Genomic DNA, 21516 nt, shown 5'->3' on the forward strand with positions numbered 1-21516 from the left:
GTTGTGACAGATTTCATATTTGAAGCAAAGTTAAACTATGTGGTTCCTCTGGAAAGCTCGGAATGAGCTCAGATTCAACAGAAAAGAGTGGAAAGTTTCAAATGTCCATGCTGTTAAGGCAGTTTCAAATCCATATCTCACACACTATCACACAGGACCTGCAAAATCAATCTTCTGCACCCACCCAGCCGCAAAATACAGCACCACCACACAACAACACACTCCCACCTTTTTCAGGAACAAGATGCTATGTCAAGCTGGCCTTGGAATATTAATCCAAGGAGCACAACAAGCTACAAGCTGAGACACAAGCCATAATGCTAGCTTCAGCAATCATCAAGACCTTAGAGATTAATCAAGTGCAATACTTGACAGATTCTAAGCTACTTGCAACAACGCTAGCATACACCTTGATGCTAGGCAGTAGACCAGAGGTGATGATGATGAAAATTCATACCTTGATGATGAAGCGAGGGTGGAGCCGCGCGATTGCGGTCAGCGACGATGGTCGACGGGCGGCGCAGCTGCGGTGACGATGAGTGGAGCACGCTGCTGCGCTGCAGAAGGCGCAGTGTAGGCAGAGCCGGGTGGAGCCGCGTGCTCGTGCAGAACGGCGAGCAGAGGCACCGGAGTAGGTGACAGTCGAAGGTGGAGGCGCAAACAGACGAAGGAGGCGGCAATCGCGGCGGCGAACGACCGGAGCAACGGGGAATTAAGGCTGCGACAGCGCCAGGAGGACGCCCGCCGGCTTGAGGGTGCTGGAGAGACGACGGCCGACGGGACCGGCGGCGATGACGACCACGTACGCGCGCAGAAGGCGCCAAGTGCAGCCGGAGGGTGGTGGAGCCGCGATTGAGGGTCATGGAGGAGGCAGAGGGGCGTGCAGAGGCGGCAGTCACAGCGGCAAAGGACCGCTGGCTGCCGCAGCCTCTCGCAGCGGGAGGACGAGGACGACGCTGCTACAGTGATGCTACAGTGCTCCACTCAATTATTGCTACAGTACCAATAACGGGCATTAAGTGGGTATATGTAACAGCTACTTACTCACGTTACCAGAACAGAACATCAGTAAGGGGCTTTAAAGTCCGTTACTCATAGTTGTACTATTAGTAACGGTCATAAACCAACCGTTACAGTTATTAGTACTTTTTGTAACGGACGTTAAGAGACCGTTACTAATGATGACTTTATTCGTAACGGTTGTATTTAAGAACTATTACGGGCTACTGCCAAGTAACGGGATCATCAAACGCCTGTTACCATTGTGACTTAACAGTAACGGGCATTGTGGCGTGGTCGGGCTCGGGCCTGCCAGGATTATTGGTAACGCGCGTTGTTTCGAGCCCGTTACAGTTGTCCTTCTCTGTAACGGACTTCTAGCGCCCGTTACTAATGCCGTGTTACCTATTTGAGGTTTTCATGTAGTGGAAAGACCACAACTGCATGCTGTGCAGAGACGGAAAACCCCATTGCAGCATCGTGTGCAGCTCAATATCGGAGTATTAATTTCCACAACAAGAATTTACACGCAGTTAGTTGTTGGAACCAGAGACTAGTTTGTTGTTGCTCGTCTCGGCTGGCTTGTCTCCCAAGAGACCGTCGACGCTGTTCACTACTCCTTCCATCGGGACACTACTTTGTTGGTAGCAATGCGGTTGTCAACGGCAACCACGTCCACATCGACCCGACGCTGACCAGCGGATCCGGAGCTTACCTGTGCACTGCTGCAATGGAGACGAGAACAAGAACAAGAACAAGAAGGAGCGGCTATGGTATTTTGCTATATTCATATATTTTGCTATGTATCTAGACATATGTTATATTTAGATGCATATCAAATACTATGAATTTAGAAAAGCCAAAATGACCTACATTCTGATACGGAGGGAGTATATGTGTTGTCTATGCCTGCCTGGTGGTTCTTCTGCCAGTCTCTGCACTCTGTTGCTATATACGCACACAAACAGAGGGAAGATTTGTAGCAAGGGTGGACCGCCGTCATGTTCGTCGCGTGTATCATTATTATTAATTATTGTACTTATATCAAGTTGTTGCTTTATTTCGCTTGTAAGTTTCTTCTAGTCTTTTTGGCTAATTGGTTGTATATGAGCCACTACCTAGCACGAACACATGCATAGTTAATCTCAATAGACACAAATATTTTTTTATCGTTATATATGATTTATATCAGGAACGTCCTTGCACGTTCATGAGTACGTGTTGCACTCCATCCATTTGTTGTTAAATACCCAACGACCCTTAAACTTGTGGCCCTGTGCCATTTAATTAGATGATTAGATCCACGAACTCTCAAAATGAGGTTGCAGAGAGCTAGAAGTGCACGGTGAGATCCAGACTCAAACAGTTATTAACCGAAAAGCACAGAAGTATAACACCATATATAAAAGAAAAATATATGAAAGAGAACGAAACCGAGATATGGTGTCTTTTTTTAACGAGATTTTGTGATGTTTCTACATCATCAGTGCATAACTATAGACGCTCCTCCCTATAAAACAACAGCTACACCGGCATTTATCCGGGTGCGGCTACCTTGGCCTTTGCCGCTACCCAAACTACCTGGCAAGTATCTCATGGTTACAACAAGAGATTGCCTCATATTTATGGCCCTAAAGATATAGAGTTCGAATCCAACTTTATCCTAAGCCCTAATATAACTCAAGTCATAACATAAACAAACTGTACACATATTCGATGCTATGGGTGGTTCATATTGTTTTATTTTCGAGGAACCAAAAATGTCAATTGTTGGAGAAAGGCAGCAACTCAACATGCTCCTGTAGAGCATTAATTATTTCATGTTTACTGAGTACCATGAAGAACCAGTAGCCATATATACCATTACAGTTTCAAACTAACAATGCAAGCAGAAAGCAAAGCAAGCACTAAATGACAAGTATGTTTGCCGTTGCTACAGTTGGCGTACACATCCGATACACACTACAATCATATATATCGTATTATCAGAACTACTGTTCTTTTTTTAGGTGTGGCCGCCGGCCGGTGCCTGATGGCGGCGCTTCACGCAGGGGCAGAGGAGGCGCCAGCTAGAGCTGCTTGCTACTTGCATCCTGGCTGCCGCTGCCGCTGCCGCTGCCGCTGCCAGAAGTGGTCCTCTGCCAATTGTTGATGGCTTGTTTGGCGTCCTGCAAATAAAATCACGGTTGCAACAGTAGTATCTGAGTACATAATACTGTAATTAATACAGTAATTAATTAATTTCAGACTGTATTATACTCCCTCCATTCCAGATTGTAAGTCATTCCAAAAATCTTGAAGAGAGTCAAAGCATCTACAGTTTGACCAAAATTATAGAAAAAATTATAAAGATTTATGACATCAAATAGGTATACTATGAAAACCACCCCCTTCCCAACAGCAACGCTAGATCGAGGGAGTAGATACTAGTGAACCCACCTCGTATATTTCTTGCTGAATAATCTTCTCGATGGAGACCAAGCCGTCGGAGCTCCCGGGCGGACATTTTCTGTACCACGTCAGCCGGCTTTCGATTTGTTTGAACAGCTCTAGGGCACGCTTACACTTGTCACCCTCCAGGGGCTCCTCCTCTGACACCGCCTTCAACTGGGGCGCGTCATTCTTCCTGCCCGTCTCGCCGGCGTCCTCCTGCTCCTGGATAGGCAGCTCATAATTCTTTGCTCTGTCCACCATCTTCTCCATGTCTAGCGTCAGGAACGGGGTTTTCGTTGGCTGTGGCAGGCCCGTGGTCGTGGCGCGCTGCATCTGGTACCTCGACACCCACGAGTAGATGTGGCCCAACCCCAACCCCTTCTCGTCGAGGCACGACGCCATCGCCTCAATGTCATTGTCGATCCACTGCAGGTCGAGGAGGTCACTGTTCTCCTCGTTCTTGGCCACCACCTTCTTCAGATATTCTCCATCCTTCTTTAGGTTCCTCCACATGCTCCGCAGCTCCTCTCCCGTCGTAATCTTCTTTCCCGTCATCTGCTTCTTTGCTGTCTTGGTCGTCGTCGCGTCGATCAGCTTTTCCAGCACCTCCAACATGATCATCCGTTGCAGGACCATGGAATTGGGAAGCAATTGCTCCCACTCTTTGTACGCTGTCATGGCAGGCACATTGTGGGTTCCTGTGACTAGGAGCCGCAGGATACATTTTGCTGCCTGCTTAAGTGAACTAGAACTGTCCTCATACTCCACGGTGGCAGTAAGAGTGGCTGATCGGGTTCGTGAACTAATGCAAATGGTACTAAAATTAATGTCCACGATCAAGTCCTTCACCTCACCAGCGTAGAGGACGCCGTCGCCGACGAGAAAACCTTCCTTGCTCCCGCTGATATCGTGGTCCCCCGGTTGGATCTTTATTTTGAAGTGGCTGCTTATATTACTCTCACTGTCTGGGTTCGTGTCGTCACGTTTTACACTCATTCTGACGCGCGTGTTGATGGCCACAACACTTTTGAGCCCGCCTAAGCATATGGCGACGGCTTCCATCAGCTTGTTGTTGTTGTTGCTGTTGTCGATGGAGGAGTAGGTTCCTCTGGATCTTTTGGCAATACAATGCAGCATCTCTGGGTCATGACGACTGTCCAAGTCGAAGATATGCACCGGGTACTTGCTACCCAGCACCTTAAAGAGCTCGTTCATAGAACTGTCGTCAAACTTTTGCTGGCTCCCTCCATCCGACAGGAGGAGGATGAAGCCAGCACGCTTGGCACCATCACTCTTATTATCCAGGATCTGTATTCGTTACAACAAACACATGTTACATGCATCTGCCAAAGATTTACATAAATATTATTGATTTCATTATATTAGCAAAGGCACATGCATGCGCGCCTCCTTGAGCAACTGATCCAAAATTGAAGTTTCTTAAACGAAAACACTCGGTAAACTAATTTATGATTGTGCCAAGTGTATAAAACGAACAGAGAGCTTTACTTCTTTCTCCAACAATTATTGTAGCTTCATATTTGTTCACGGGGGGCGACGGGGGGGGGGGGGGGGGGATCATGTGGTGGGGTGTTCAGCTGGGCGTGGAGCATACAACGAAATGTGCATATATCTACCGAGTTGGAGGGGTCGGAGCATCTCCAGGAGTTTTGTAAAGCAACTTCCTATTTTGACCTTTTCAGCAAAAAGGAATTGCCGAATTGATGACTTTTGGCAGAAGCCACTACAAGAAATGAAGTATTTTCTCTGTCGGCTTAGTCTACGCTAGCTGTGTGGAAGGTGCTAAAACAGCACGGTATACAGCTAGATATGGTTCGCTGTATGTGCAGAAGACTAGATGAAGATGGTGGCCACGTACCTTTTCCTAAAATTTAAAGAAGTGAAAGCTATCGGGAGGGAGCTAAACCTGGAAGAAGTAAGACAGGACCTAGCTGAAGCAATTACAACAAAAGAAATGATGGTGAAGATCCTCAAACTGAACCATAAGCAGCAACTTATGACTGTGATGCTGCTCTGGCTTTTTGGTGGGGGGAGAGGAACAAATGGAGGGAGGAAGGAAGGAGGAGAACAGCCAGGGAGGTGGCGTACCTTACTGCTGTGCTGACGGACAGGTTACAGGCAAAAGAAACAAATCGCCTATTGCCGGATTTTCATCAGGTTCAGAGTGGTCAGGTCCGGAAATGGAGGAAACCCAGCAGCGGTCATTTTAAGGTGAACACTGATGGAGCTTATGACAGCGATACTGGTTCGGGAGGCTGGGGCTTCATTATCAGAGATGATCAAGGGATGATGGTAAAATCCGGCACAGGAGAAGAAACTTTTCTTCAGAACGCTCTTCATGCCGAACTCTTGGGATGTGTCACAGGCTTGAGGGAAGCGACAAGAATGGGTCTGAACCGAGTATGCCTGGAAGTCGATGCGACCGCGGTGAAAACTGCTATCGATGGTGAAGATTATAGGCTGTCAGCTCTGGGGAGATTGTTACCGAGCTCAAACTCCTGCTGTTTTCAGATTCAGTCATGGAGTGTGTGTGTGTGTGTGTTTGTCCTCTTTCTTGTAATAAAACTGCTGATGCTTAGCAGCCTATGGGTGTAAGAGTTCTAGTGGTTCCCGTGATTTATGGGATGTAGTGCCTCAGTTCATATAGGCTTTGGTGATCAGCGATTTAGCTGAATCAAATGAGTAATAAAATCTGCACTTCACAATAAAGGAAGAGTGTTGGTTTTGATATCAGACCCGCCCAACGGTTGGGTCAGCCTCAAATCTCGCGCCCTGATCAGGGGCACTCAATCAACTCGTGAATGACGGGCCCCCGTCACCCAGCGCCAAATACAAGTAAGGGTGGGGGCTGGAGGCACGGACACCAAAGTTTACCGTGTCCTCTAAACCCATCGACAACCCACGATCCGATCGGCGAGGGCGCTGAAGCGACGGGAAGTGCTGTCAACCTCGCCGTCCCGCCGCCTCTGCATCACCACTCCGGTGTCCCTCGTCCACGACTCCGGCCGACCACCTCGACGCCGCCCCTGCGCTACGACGTCGACGCCCCTGCATCACGCCTTCCACCGCTACACCAAGCTCACCGTCGACTTCGTCCACCCCACCGACTCCATGGCTAACAACGCCGAAGCCTCTGGTCTATGCATCTCCCCCCCTCTCCCTCTAGTTCTCATACACTAGGACCAAAGCTCTCTCTCTCTCTCTGTACTCGATTCATGCAAGTTAATCAAGTTGTGACTACTAGATCGACTGCTAGTCGATCCGTTAGTTCTAGCAAAGAGAAATCCCTTCCAACCATTTGGTACAAGAGCTCCTTATTAAAAATAAAAAAACTGGCAAATATTCTTCTCAACTCATAATTTTTCGCAGTCAAGAGGAACTCCATCCGCTCCTCATCCGGTAATTTTCTCTGGAGATCATGTTAAATGGGATCCATGAGTAAATTTTAGAAAATAAAGGGTTACAGGGAAGGAAATGGTAAGAGACAAAGAAACTATTAAAAAAGGTTTAGTTGGTTAGAAATAGTTTGGGGTTCCCAATGCAAAATTGTTTATAGGAAACTACTAATAGAGGGAACTATTGGAGAGGAAAATAAGTTAAGATTGCTACTTATATATTTTAATTGGTTAACTTGCTAAATTTATTGGTTCAGCAAGTTGATTGTAGGAAACACCTGGAGTTGTTACCAAGTGCTTATTTGCAATATCACCTCAGAGGCAATTTGCACAAATATATTGATCCAAGTTCTGTGCTCTGAATTAAACTTGCATATTGTTGACAACTAGAATATGATCAGAAGAGCTAAATATGGACTGGAAAACCACGTGCAAACCAACAAGATCAAATTTGGATCGAATTGGCTGAATTTGCAAAAACATAGTAAAAAAATACCCTGGGCCAGTTTGGGTTTCCCCAGCCAACAACAACTCAAACCAGCCTAGGCCATTTCCTAGACTACCCAGGGCGGGTTCCTAGCCTGGCCTTGGCCAGTTTCACTTTTCCTCTCATCAAATATGATTATCATTTCTAGACGGACGGAACAAGATATAGATCATATATAGTTCTCTTATATGGAAACTCTTAACAATGTGCACTTAGGAAGCCACATACCTCGACGGCGCGCCCCAAAAGTAGTCTAAGATCAGTTCCACTCTCGGGCACGTAATTTATCTGGTTTTCTCGTGCATGAGTTATCCAACTATCAATAATGGTCAACTTCTTATTCTTGAATTCGCATGCATCAACGACGCAAATCTGGTCTTTGTCCGCATCTTCATTGAACACCCCACTGATGAACTTCATCGTCTTTAGCAGATCGTCTATTGTACCCTTCCAGACATCTACCACCACAACTAGGTGTATCGGTATGAGGGCATCACTATGTACCGATGGTGGTGCTTTTACACTAATCATTGCTGTGAATTTTGTATTGAGTTTCTCCTTTTCCTTGACTAGGATCCAGGGCAAATAGAGCGAACCACTTACTTTGACCTGCATTTGAAATTAATAATAATTAGCTTTACCAAGAATATATCGACCACCATCTAGCTTGGTATCAACTACTGTAGTTTTCTTTGGATATAGAGTGCAAGAGTGTTAGCTGCTATTAATAGTTGCAGTGGCACTAGGAATAGCTTATTCCATAGCATTCTTCAAAAATTATATATATATATATATATATATATATATATATTGTCTATTTTACACACAGGGTGTTGAAACTATTCAACACCTCGGTGGCGCTGGTCTTGCTCCGGCGAGTAAAATCCACAGCTCACTATTAGTAATTATTACTTCCCCACTAGTGGGTACGGTATTCATCAATGCAATTAAAAACTTACACCCTGCAATTCTTTGGCCTACATTTTACAGTCAAGGAAGTAGCTATTTACCATCAGTTTACTCCACTGTCATTAATAGAGCCAATAAAGCTCCACATCCTCTCTTAGTTTCTCTCTCCTTTCTTCCTCCTAAAAACTAGAGCTCCAGGCAGCGCCGTTCTTCCCCGTGCCCATCCCGCCATTCCAATGCATGGCGGCATGGTCAGAGCTTCCTCGACATCTGCTTCCCTATGACGACCGAATCCATGATAGCAGCATGAACCTCGTCAAAATGGATGACCGTGGATGGCTGCACATGCAAGCTCCCGAGATCCAGTAGGCCCTCGAGATCGGGCACTACGTACCACACCAGGTTAGTTAAAATCAAACACACTAAAAATCCTCGTTCTTCCGTGCGTGTTCCAGCAGATTAAATCAAAAGGAAACATGCAGGCGGTGGATATCCTTCTAAATCTCCACTGCATGCTCTTGGTTAGCAATCTCACATTCTTTTTTTTTTTTGCGGGTAGCAATCTCACATTCTGATCTATCTGCTTCAATTCAATCAACTAATACTACTAGTAGCTTTCTTGCAGGAGCATCCCTTCAAGACAACAAAAAATCATTTTTGCGATCCCATGGTTACTGGCTTTGTTTCCTCCTCGCGGCCATGGGATTCATGGTGAATGGCCGCAAGTGGTGGGTAATCCACACGGTTTTGTCCTCACTCCAGGAAAAAGTGGGAAATTAATGTGTTTGTCCGTTCAGCTTGTACATCACTTAATCTTTGTTGAATCAAATTTTGTGTGATCATCTAGTGATTTTTAAGATATGTGATTGCATATACCGGATATTACTTCTTGTTTGGTCGCACATTGTGAAGTTCAAAAGATCATTGTTGTCAAGATGCTGATAAGTATTGCCCTAAATTTTGGAAATTACTTAAAATCATTGAAGATACTTCTTTATGTGTGAAAATTACTTTCTTCGAAAATTACTCCTACAACTTACTTGAAATTTTAAACTTACTTAAAGTTATTGTAGATATTACTTTTCTATGTTTGAAAATTTACTTCTTTGAATAAGGAATTATATTTTGATTCAAATGGAGTAATCTTGTAGAACTCATTAAAATATTATTTGAAATTTCAAAAATTACTTATAGTTATTGTAGATATTACTTCTCTATGTTTGAAAATTACCTCTTTGAACAAGAAATATTCCTTAGATACAAATGGATTAATTAATCTTGTTGAACTACGTTTTTAAACCAAATAATGATGCATGGCTATTCACTCTTGAGGCAAAGCAACCGCTTGTCTGCACTCATGCAAGAATATCTCTCCCAAATACAAATGCATGAGTGTATTGCTCTCCCTAATCTCGCTCACATTAATAAACATGCATGCATTTTAACTATCCCTGAAATCCCTCTCTTGCTGCAATTTTACCTGAACGGATAAATAGAGATTCCATGCATGCATGGTGTATATATGGTCAAAAGATTTGCATGCCCTGTATTTACGGCTCATCAAACATGGCGCACGACTACTATGCTTTCTTCCACGGCTCATCTAATGTCCGTGGTGTCGACCTCCAAGACACAGAAATAGAGTCAATCCAATAACGTTGGACACGCCTAGAATATCTCGTAGCACCGGCAAATCAAAAGTTCATTAAAGCAGATGCGCAATACAGGTTGGATAGTAATATACGTGGACAGGAATTAGATGTATGCGCAAATTTTGTGGAGTATATATAAGCACATCATTAAGTATGAAAACGTACGAGTGCACGTTTCAGGTCTGAAAAGGAGGTAGTATATACAAATCACGAATTTTACTACTTTTGACGAAAAAATAGTAATTTGTAAAATTGTGCTTATATAGCAACATCGACGAAACACAAAATTTTTTACTTCCACACATCCCACTTTATACTCCATCTGCATTATTCCAACAACTCTGCAATTGCTGATGTGACCGCAACTCAAACATCCGTGGATGGCATCATTTTTAACTGTACAGCAGTGTTTTAATAACATGCGAGACAGTCAAACGTGCATTAATATAGTCCATAACTGTGACAAACCATAGTCTCCACGGCTAATTACACATTAAAAACACACATTGCTACGAATTTTACTACCCCTCCCAATTGCCACCGTAATTTGCTCTTACCGCGAACCCCATTCTTTTGCTTTTCCGTCCTGTGATTGCAGTCAAGATTCACTACAGATGCACTCCACACGACGCTTATACCTTCGAAAAACTACTTTCATTCACAACTTTTTACTACCTGACAATCCTATTTATACTTCAGCGATACGCGAGGCAAGGCATCCCATAAAACACACACGACTGGAACAACAAATTTTTTATGCCACGACCCACACGTAAGTGTGTTCTAGTTTTTTACTTCCGTAGATTCTAGTTTTTACTCCATCTAAACATTTACATCAAACACAGGAAGATATGACACGCTCATGGCCAATTATGCATTGAAAGCACATAATCTAAGGATTTTACTACCTTCACAATGTTGCACCGTAATTTTTCCTCAATCAGTCACATTGAAAGCCAATTATGCATTAATACAGTCAATAACCGTGACAAATCAGGGTCTTCATGGCCAATTATACATTGAAAGCGCATAATCTAAGGATTTTACTACACTCACATTGTTGCACCGTAAATTTCCCTCGCCGGAGTGCTGGTGGTGCTCCGCCGTGGGTGTTGAATATTATTCAACACCCGGGATGCTAAATAGACCGGCCCTATATATATATATATATATATATATATATATATATATATATATATATATATATATATATATATATATATATATATATATATATATATATATTGCTATAATACACCTGGGTGTATTTTGTATAGAGAATGCACCCACCCTCTCAGTTGCAACTACTGTGCAGTTCTAATTGCAACCAATTCATGTCCAGTTGCAACTTGCAACTGGGTCTGTTCGAGTTGCAACCGGTTCGCGTCCAGTTGCAATTGGGGTCGGTCTGAGTTGCAACTGGTTCGTGTCCAGTTGCAACCAGATTGGTCCGAGTTGCAACTGGTTCGTGACCAGCAATTAGTTCTGACCAGTTGCAATTGGCATATTCTTCCACTTGCAATTCAGAGTGCATATAGTTGCAATTACATATTATTTTAAAAAAATTGTTGAAATATATCGTTCATGGATCTCATTTTGTTCGGTATATTTTTTTCCAACAACATGCTTCAAACGGATCTGAAATCACATCTACGATTCAGAAGATATCGCATTTTTTTAGATTCAAATCAAGGAAAGATTCCCCACATGTAAGCATCTGGTGGGTTGTATGTGGGATGACGTGGCCTCACATGGTTGGTTGGCTTCATTGCTGATTTGCTCGTGGGCGCAGACTGGTGGTCCGATAGGGTCTGTGCATCCGTAATAGACAATGCACCTTGTTGCATTTTTGCCTCGCCGTATATATATATATATATATATATATATATATATATATATATATATATATATATATATATATATATATATATATATATATATATACACCCCAGGTATTAATCACCTATAATCAAGATTAATCAAGGGCTTAACTAGATAATTAGAGACCTAATCCTTCGGGTAAAAATCGAGTCACAAATCGACTCAAAACTCGATTTCAAATTCTGGAGCCAGAGGAACCCGGAAACTCCGGGTATGAAACCGGAAATTCCGGATTTACCCGGATACTCCGGATATTCTTCCGGATACTCCGGACCTGGAACTTTATATCTTTTGTTTTGGTCATTTTGCTGTTTCCAAGTGTTATAAACTCTCTCTCACTCTCTCCCTCTCGTTTCCTCCTCCTCCTCCTCGACTCAAGCTGAGCCGAGCTCGCTCACGTCGGCGCCCCGGCCATCCCCGGCTGCCGTTCATCGATCCCTTCCATGAGAGCCCTCCCAACCACTCCTCGCACCTTCTCCACACCTCCATGAGCCTCGCCCGAGCTTTTCCCGGCCGGAATCGGCCCTCCACCGTCGACCTCCATGGGAGCACCGTCCGAGCTCCACCCTTTTTCATCGATCCGCTTCCTCGATCCTCCTCCGCCCAAATCGACCGCACAAATGGGTTCGTGGTGAGTTCCTCCATCTTCCCCACCCTTTCCCCGGCCCTTTTTCCCTGCCGTGCGTCGCTCGCGTCGCCGGCCACCATGGCGTGCACAGTCGTTGGCCTTTTATCTAGGTTTTCCCGGAAACTCTGGATATAAATCCGGAATCTCCGGATTAGGGGTTCCGGAAACTCCGGATGAGCGTCCGGAAATTCCGGACATTGTGTCCGGAGAATCTGGGGTAAAACCCGGAGTCTCCGGTGGTTGTTTTATTTTTTATTTTTATTATTTCAGCAAAAACTTGCAGGTTGCCTAATAAATCAAGGAAAAATGGTAAAAATACAAAGTTAGTTTGGTTAGATTGGTTACGTCTGTATCTATAAGGGAAAAATGTTTGTTCTTGCGAAATGTCCTTTTTGCCCATAGTAGAGTTTAAGTGGTGTTTAGACTCATTTAATTAGTTTCAGCAAAATCTATTAGTCCAAAAATTATGAAACCGAGGTAGTGGTTTAGTTTTGGCATGTGTAGTTCACTCTACAAGTTTCCGGCCTAGAAAACATAGTGAGGTGTTAGTGAATTCTTCATGTGTTGTTATATTTGGAAATTTAAGAATAGTTTACAATTAAGAATAATCGGGTTAAATTAAATTAGAGAGCTAAGCCAGTGTTATATGACTTAGCTAGGGTTTATTTTCGGCCGGCCGGTCTAACCGGTTTTGTAGACCGGTCTGACCGGTAGCAGTAGTGCTGGCAGGCGTAGTTGTATGCAAATCGTAGTATTTATACTCGGTCGATAGTTATTTTGTGATTGTCAAATTATAATTGCATTACTTATTTCATGTGCATTTAATTGTCACGTCATATGCATTCATATAGAACCGTGGTGAGAACATCGTCTACGAATGGATCGTGAAGCCCAGGATCAGAAGGAGGATTGGGAAGGAACCCGTGAAGACCCGGTCCAATGGTCGGAAGGGCCCAAGGCCTTGATAGCTTTAACACTAACTTAGTGTTATCCTCAGGCAAGCCCCGGTGCACATCCTTTTATTTCAAACTATGACACCTATATTTATGTTGCTATTACTTGTGCATTAGGTTTAGGAATTATTGGAATCCTAGTTGCATGATCCCTAGGTTTCCTCGAGTTGTACTAGTTTGTAGAAGACGATAGAAATGCTATGCTTAATAGAACTCGGTAGAAGTCGAGTGATTTCGGGTCACTCGCGAGATATAGGGCATTTAGTTAAGTTAAATATATGGAATGTTGAATTAGGTAAGAAAGGAAAAGAATTTGGAGACCGGGCGGGGAAAGTTAGCCCCGTCTGTGTCGGTTAAGGACCGTTCGTTGTCTGGCCCTGTGATCGAGTTTGAATTGTACTAACCGCATGCCGGGAGTAGGAGGTAGTCGAAACCGGTAAGCCGAGTACTACTTTGCTTCGAAAGTACAGGAACCCGCACCCAACTCCTGGGGCGAGTCGAGTAGTCGCGGAGAATTGGGTTGCACATGTTTACTTTTGGTGGTCTCACGTTGAGCTCGGCTGACCATATGTCGTTGGGCTGGTTCCTGTAGTTCGAGGCGGGGAGGGGAATGGTTGGCATGTATAGTCCGACGGGGCAAATACGTGCCGTGTTGGTTAGGTCCACCTTGCAAGGTTAAATCGAATCGATTCGCCGTCAGTCGCATCTCGGATATGAGCACCTTGATCACAGCACCGCATCGTAGTAATGTTATATGGAATTAAAGTAATGTTGGAGATATCTATCATGAATTAATACCTCATGTTGTTATGATTGCTTAGCAGGTGCAAATATTAGTTAATGATTCTTATATATAGAATTTGGGCTAAAAGTGGAAAAATAAGGACTCACTTTTAGAAGCTTTTTATGCAAAAATAACCACCAGCCAGAAAGCTTTGCATGTCTAGATATGTGGGCTAAGTTATACCCACTGGTCGGGTAAGCCTTGCTGAGTATTAGTATCCTCAGGGTTTGTCGTTAAATTGTTTTCAGGTGTAGAAGCTAACTAGGTGTCATATCGGTGGGCTCGATGTGGCGCCTTGTCTTCACGACTCGGTAGTTCCTGTTTTATTAGTTTATTTTATTCATTCTCTAGTAGAAATGCTCTGTAAATTAGATTCTTATCAGCTGCTATCTTTTCTTTTGTAAATTTTAAATTTAAGCTGCTTTGTAAAAGTCTTAATATTATTTACTATTTTGTAAGATTTTATCATGTTGGTACCCTCTGCGCTCGCCTTCGTGTGAGACTTCTGGTGTGTTTCGATCGGCCTGTGGGTTGGAAACAGCCTGTCAAGTTACACTTAATTAAGCTAACGCGCCAAATGATGGCGGTTACGCTTAATTAAGCATTTTAACTCGGCGGGTCTGTCACAGCTGGTATCAGAGCTGAAATGCACCAGGGGTACCAGCAAATATTATTTTGGTGTTTTCAAGACTAAAAAAAATGAATTTCAAAAATCTACATTGATTTGCGATTAAGGGATTAGGAGAGATTAGATCGTAAGCCCTATATAGCATAGGATATGTCAGGTGGCTATATATATAATATCAACTAACTTCTAGCCATGTAGTAGTTATGAATAGATGTATATATTGTGATTTTTCTGCAGGTACACTAACCCCGCTTATGTAGGGAAAGTTCATAGTAGACTGCTAGTGTATATAGGGAGAGTACGTATTGTGCCACCGAAGGGTATCCGTGTATTGCCATAGTTGGATTGGCAAAAATATTTTCTTTTGTGAGGACGTGCAGGTCATGCATGTATCATGTCATACATTTGTTTTGCTTTGTGTATCATGTCCATATAAATTTCTTCACATATTACCGCATCGCTTTTCATCAAATTCTCAATGCTAGGAGAAGCCGGTTCATAGTCTATGCCAGTCAAGTTTAGAAATGAAATTTGGTTTATGGTTAGTATGGTTGAACTCTGTTTTTGTACAGCTGTTAAGAAAACTTAAAGCTTTTCTACGTTAGCTTGGAATCGCAGTTTAGGAAAGTTGGCTCAAATTTGTGTATTACTTAAGGTATTCTAATTTATGCCAATTTTCATCTTGAAGGTAGTTGACTCAGGAAAAGTGAATCCAGTTCTTGTTGAAATATATATATGTATATAGAACCATCTCCGTCTATCTACGGGCGGTATTTTAAAATTGTTAACAGTATATGACTTGACCTATGTCTCTTGTAAAACCATCTAGAAATTTGGAATTTGAACATAGGTATTACTCAAGTAAAGCAAAGTTAAACAAAATAAACCGTTGAGTTTGACTGAACTTTGAATACCAAAGTTTGAGCCGTTTAGATACACCCCCTAAATATGAGAGATTTGGTGTTCACCATTTAGGATGTACGAATTATTAAATTTTGTTGTCTTGAGAATCAAAATAAGGAGGCTAGTCTTAAATAAAATTGTTGGTCGTTTTTCTTGATATACCTTTCTCCACCATAATCAGCTAACCATGTCCTATCTGTCGTTCCATGACCATTCTATTTTTATCCAAATATTGATGTTTTCCACTATTATTGGTCAATGTTAAATTGAGATCATACATCCTTGTCCCTAGGTCATTCGTTCAAATGCTCAAAGATCACTTGTCCAGGTTATTCTTGATAACTATATATATACTGCCTGATGTTATAACACACGCGGCTGCCTGATGACTTACTTGTCCAACATAGGTATTATGATGGAAGGAAAACAACCAACCAAATCAAACCAACAAGAACGGCGGCGGCTGCTGATATACTACTGCTACATATATAGTGGAAATTGAACAAATTACCTTGATATTGGCCGCCATATTGCCGTCAAGGGCTCAAAGCTAGCTGCCTCCAGTGAGGTACGTATAAGTTATAACACACGCGGCTGCCTGATGACTTATATAGAGCTGAGCTAATAACCTCGGCAAAGTCTCTTGCCTAATCTCAATCAAAGGAAGCTTCCTTCAGGCTTCGTTCCAAAAAGTGTATGCCGGCCAGCTGGGGTATTTCAACGTTACAATAATTTAGAATGACGCAAGTTTTGTTGAGATGATAACTTTCTCAAAAAAGCCAACAACCCACCCACCCACCCACACTAATATCAAATAAAAATTATTTGCTGAGAGTGCGGCCTTATATATACAAATTGACAAGGCTTGACCTCTGCGAAATTTAATGTAATCAGGTCTTCCCATATATATATATATATATATATATATATATATATATATATATATATATATTTCCATTGCGCAATTTAAGTTTGTGAAATTTGCAGGAACAACACATATACACATCCACTCTCCTAGGTGAAATTAGTGGTACCCTAAAAACACCATATCTCGGTTTTTGCTAGCACAAAGATGATTATTATCAGCCGTAGCCTTTCAAAATCAAGTGACTGCACATGTAAGTTATATATAATTACTTAACTTGTATAATTTTCAAGTAATAACCATGGTGTGCTAAAATTTTCAAGTTCTAGAGTGCAGTAACAGTTTCTTTTTTTTTTTGGTTAACACATAGATGATTGGATGTTAACACATAGAGGGCAATAACCGTAGCTTTCAAAAAATTGGATATGTTAATCTAAATCTTTGTTACATATTCAGAACTGAACTTGAATTAGAAACTAATTCCAACTAGGAACAGACTCTTTTTTTTGTATTAATAGGCACCATCGATGACTATATGCAGGAATCCACCGGCTAAGTCTTTCTGAGGGTAGGGATAGAGTGTGTGGGTTTATAGAAATGAGTATGTGTATGTATGTGAGCATTCACGTTGTAATATATGTGATTAATTAGAAAAACAGACTTGCTCACGACACATTATACAAACACTGCTTCTTTTGTGTGCAAATAAAACAGGAGAGATTATGATGGAAGGAAAACAACCAACCAAATCAAACCAACAAGAACGGCGGCGGCTGCTGATATACTACTGCTACATATATAGTGGAAATTGAACAAATTACCTTGATATTGGCCGCCATATTGCCGTCAAGGGCTCAAAGCTAGCTGCCTCCAGTGAGGTACGTATAAGTTATAACACACGCGGCTGCCTGATGACTTATATAGAGCTGAGCTAATAACCTCGGCAAAGTCTCTTGCCTAATCTCAATCAAAGGAAGCTTCCTTCAGGCTTCGTTCCAAAAAGTGTATGCCGGCCAGCTGGGGTATTTCAACGTTACAATAATTTAGAATGACGCAAGTTTTGTTGAGATGATAACTTTCTCAAAAAAGCCAACAACCCACCCACCCACCCACACTAATATCAAATAAAAATTATTTGCTGAGAGTGCGGCCTTATATATACAAATTGACAAGGCTTGACCTCTGCGAAATTTAATGTAATCAGGTCTTCCCATATATATATATATATATATATATATATATATATATATATATATATATATTTCCATTGCGCAATTTAAGTTTGTGAAATTTGCAGGAACAACACATATACACATCCACTCTCCTAGGTGAAATTAGTGGTACCCTAAAAACACCATATCTCGGTTTTTGCTAGCACAAAGATGATTATTATCAGCCGTAGCCTTTCAAAATCAAGTGACTGCACATGTAAGTTATATATAATTACTTAACTTGTATAATTTTCAAGTAATAACCATGGTGTGCTAAAATTTTCAAGTTCTAGAGTGCAGTAACAGTTTCTTTTTTTTTTTGGTTAACACATAGATGATTGGATGTTAACACATAGAGGGCAATAACCGTAGCTTTCAAAAAATTGGATATGTTAATCTAAATCTTTGTTACATATTCAGAACTGAACTTGAATTAGAAACTAATTCCAACTAGGAACAGACTCTTTTTTTTTTTGTATTAATAGGCACCATCGATGAATATATGCAGGAATCCACCGGCTAAGTCTTTCTGAGGGTAGGGATAGAGTGTGTGGGTTTATAGAAATGAGTATGTGTATGTATGTGAGCATTCACGTTGTAATATATGTGATTAATTAGAAAAACAGACTTGCTCACGACACATTATACAAACACTACTTCTTTTGTGTGCAAATAAAACAGGAGAGATTATGATGGAAGGAAAACAACCAACCAAATCAAACCAACAAGAACAGCCGCGGCTGCTGCTATACTACTGCTACATATATATAGTGGAAATGGAACAAATTACCTTGATATTGGCCGCCATATTGCCGTCAAGGGCTCAAGGCTAGCTGCCTCCAGTGAGGTACGTATAACACACGCGGCTGCCTGATGACTTATATAGAGCTGAGCTAATAACCTCGGCAAAGTCTCTTGCCTAATCTCAATCAAAGGAAGCTTCCTTCGGGCTTCGTTCCAAAAAGTGTATGCCGGCCAGCTGGGGTATTTCAACGTTACAATAATTTAAAATGACGCAAGTTTTGTTGAGATGGTAGCTTTCTCAAAAAAGCCAACAACCCACCCACCCACCCACCCACCCACACTAATATCAAATAAAAATTATTTGCTGAGTGTGCGGCCTTATATATACAAATTGACAAGGCTTGACCTCGGTGAAATTTAATGTAATCAGGTCTTCCCGTCTTGTTTGATTTGTGTCGTCTAAACTAATACAAATCTTACTATAGCTAATAATTAGAGACCCCAACGAGGACACCATGTTAACTCTCACCATTATGTACTATAAGTGCATGCTGAGCTTCGTGTGTATATCATTTAGAATGAGACTATGCTCTTAGTGATAGATGCCTTATGTAGTACATGATTGTGCTTGAGCAAGCTTAGGCTCACTTTGCTTATATGACACACTTCTGATGAGCTACGTTTATTTTTTAGATAAAGGATATAAATATCCGGCTTCATCTACGTGAGTGTAGAATCAGGCCACTTATTACAAACAGATGATGCTCACAAGAGCAACACATAGTTCTCCACACAAAAGTAGCAAACCGGAACGAAAAAAGTTTAAGACTAGACATAACCAATAGATCTATAACCAGCCACCCTCTTGAGAAGAAAAAACTAAAGGCCGACATCTCCAAATGACGAGCAATGAAGATCAACTGGTCTTTATCGTCCTCAAGCCGTTGTAAGTTTACCCATTGGCAAAGCCAATAAGTTCCCCTGAAGAGCACCTGCAAAAAAAAAAAAAAATTGGTTTGCATTTGTCAAAAACAATTTTGTTCCTGGATATCCACAAAGCCCAGCACAATGCTGCTGTTGCCGCTAATAACAGTAGATTACATTTGTTACCGCCTAATTTGCACCATGTAGTAAACAAATCATGAACCCCTGAAGGTGGCGGTGTACCAAAAATTATGTGTACAGCACGCCATAAAGATTAGGCTTGAAAGCAATCAAAGAATAAGTGCTGTATGGTCTCTGGATGTTGACAAAAGGAGCAATTTTTGTCCCCATGCCAGTTACGACGGGACAAGTTATCTTTTGTTAGTATAATACCCCGCTTCAAATACCACATAAAAATCTTAATTCTTGAAGGCAATTTGACACGTCAAATCTCCTGTGACAATTTGACACCATTGCTGATTAGCGCAACATACATTGATCTGACAGAGAAAATTCCTGAAGGATTTAGATCCCCAACAAAGGAATCCGCAGTCCCGAGTATATTCACATCTTGAAGCGATGTCACAATTCGATTCCAGTTTCTTAAGTTTAAACCCATTAAATTCCTCCAAAAAGAAATATTAAGAGGTATGGAACTTAAAACCTTGGCAACAGTCATGCTTACGACGTACAATATTAAATAGCTCGGGATACTTGTCTTTCAAAGTTTGGTTACCTAACCAATTATCTTCACAAAACCTTGTTTGTTTCCCATCATTTACTGAGAAGTGACCATAATTTAAAAACACATCTTTAACATTCATAAAACTTTTCTAAAAGTGAGAATCACTTGCTTTCTTTTGACAAGAACCTATTGTTTTATCTCTCAAATATTTATTGCGTATTAGCTCCTGCCAAAGGCCATCCTCATTGATTAACTTGAACAACCATTTACTTAACAAGCATTTATTTTGAATGTCAAGATTCTGAATGCCAAGTCCCCCTTGCAGCCTTGGCTGACACATCACTTCCCACTTTACTAATCTATATTTACGCTTATGTTGGTCATTCTGCCAGTAGAACTTTGAACGGAAGCAATAATCAATTTTCTCTAGGACTCCCCTAGGAATTTCGAAGAGCGACATCATAAACATTGGTAGGCTAGAAAGCACCGAATTAATAAGGACCAGCCGTCCACCAGTCAATAACATCTTTGCTTTCAAACAACTTAATCTTTTCTCTATGCATTCCTCTATTAATCTCCAATCCTTGTTACTTAATTCCCTCGTATGCATAGGGATGTCTAGGTATCTAAATGGAAAAATTCCAACACCACAGCCAAAGAGCTGCGAATAAAACCCCTTGTGTTCTTTAGGCTTTCCAAAATGAAAAATCTCGCTTTTATGAAAATTTATCTTGAGGCCTGATAGTTGCTCAAAGGTAGTGAGAATTAGCTTCATATTCACTGCTTTTGCAACATCATGAAACATAAAAAGAACTGTGTCATCCGCATACTAAAGGATAGAAAGACCATCTTGGATAAGATGAGGAATTACCCCCTTAACCTGTTCTGCCACCTTCGCTCTCTCAATGATTATCGCCAACATATCTATCACAATATTAAAAAGTATAGGCGACATTGGATCCCCTTGCCTCGACCCTTTTCGAGTTTGAAAGTAAGGGCCCAACATATCATTTACTTTTATGTTAACATTCTCACCTTGAGTAAACTAAGTTACCCATGAACACTATTTGTCAGAAAAGCTTTTCATCCTTAAGGTCTGCTGAAGGAAATCCCATTTGACTTTATCATAAGCTTTTTCGAAATCAATTTTAAAAATAATTCCATCTTCATTTTTAGTATTTAATTCATGTATTGTTTCATGGAGGATCACTGCTCCCTCCATAATATTTCTCCTTGGCAAAAAGGCAGTTTGTGTTGGACGAATAATTTTTTGTGCGACAGAAGATAAGCAATTGGTAGCCACTTTTGTGAAAATTTTGAAAGATACATTCAACAAACAAATAGGTCTGTATTGTTGAATCACCTTCGCATCACTCTTTTTGGGCAATATTAGAGTAAAATGCACTGGTGGTCC

The 21516-nt window shown here is 41.6% G+C and overlaps 1 protein-coding gene across 2 annotated transcripts; it reads right to left on the reverse strand.

The window, feature by feature from the left end:
* Positions 1-2760: 2760 nt before the first annotated feature.
* Positions 2761-18788, reverse strand: LOC120643546. Of its 2 annotated transcripts, XM_039919934.1 has the most exons (6): positions 18540-18788; positions 17360-17555; positions 16185-16380; positions 7564-7944; positions 3439-4740; positions 2761-3167 (listed from the first exon to the last, which is right to left on the reverse strand). In XM_039919934.1, the coding sequence occupies exons 3-6, from the start codon at positions 16200-16202 to the stop codon at positions 3069-3071; spliced, it is 1800 nt and encodes a 599-aa protein (XP_039775868.1). In that variant the 5' UTR covers positions 16203-16380; positions 17360-17555; positions 18540-18788; the 3' UTR covers positions 2761-3068. The 2 variants fall into 2 exon arrangements, with proteins under 2 accessions (XP_039775868.1, XP_039775869.1); XM_039919935.1 differs by lacking the exons at positions 16185-16380; positions 17360-17555.
* Between the last annotated feature and the right edge of the window lie 2728 nt (positions 18789-21516).

This window comes from Panicum virgatum, chromosome 8K (genome assembly GCF_016808335.1).
Source record: "Panicum virgatum strain AP13 chromosome 8K, P.virgatum_v5, whole genome shotgun sequence".
Lineage (NCBI taxonomy): Eukaryota > Viridiplantae > Streptophyta > Magnoliopsida > Poales > Poaceae > Panicum > Panicum virgatum.

Coding starts and splice junctions, on each gene's coding strand:
- LOC120643546 (XM_039919935.1), bottom strand. Junction 4,741..7,563: donor TTTTGGGGCGCGCCGTCGAG/GTATGTGGCTTC, acceptor TAACGAATACAG/ATCCTGGATAATAAGAGTGA. Junction 3,168..3,438: donor TTCAGCAAGAAATATACGAG/GTGGGTTCACTA, acceptor TTTTATTTGCAG/GACGCCAAACAAGCCATCAA.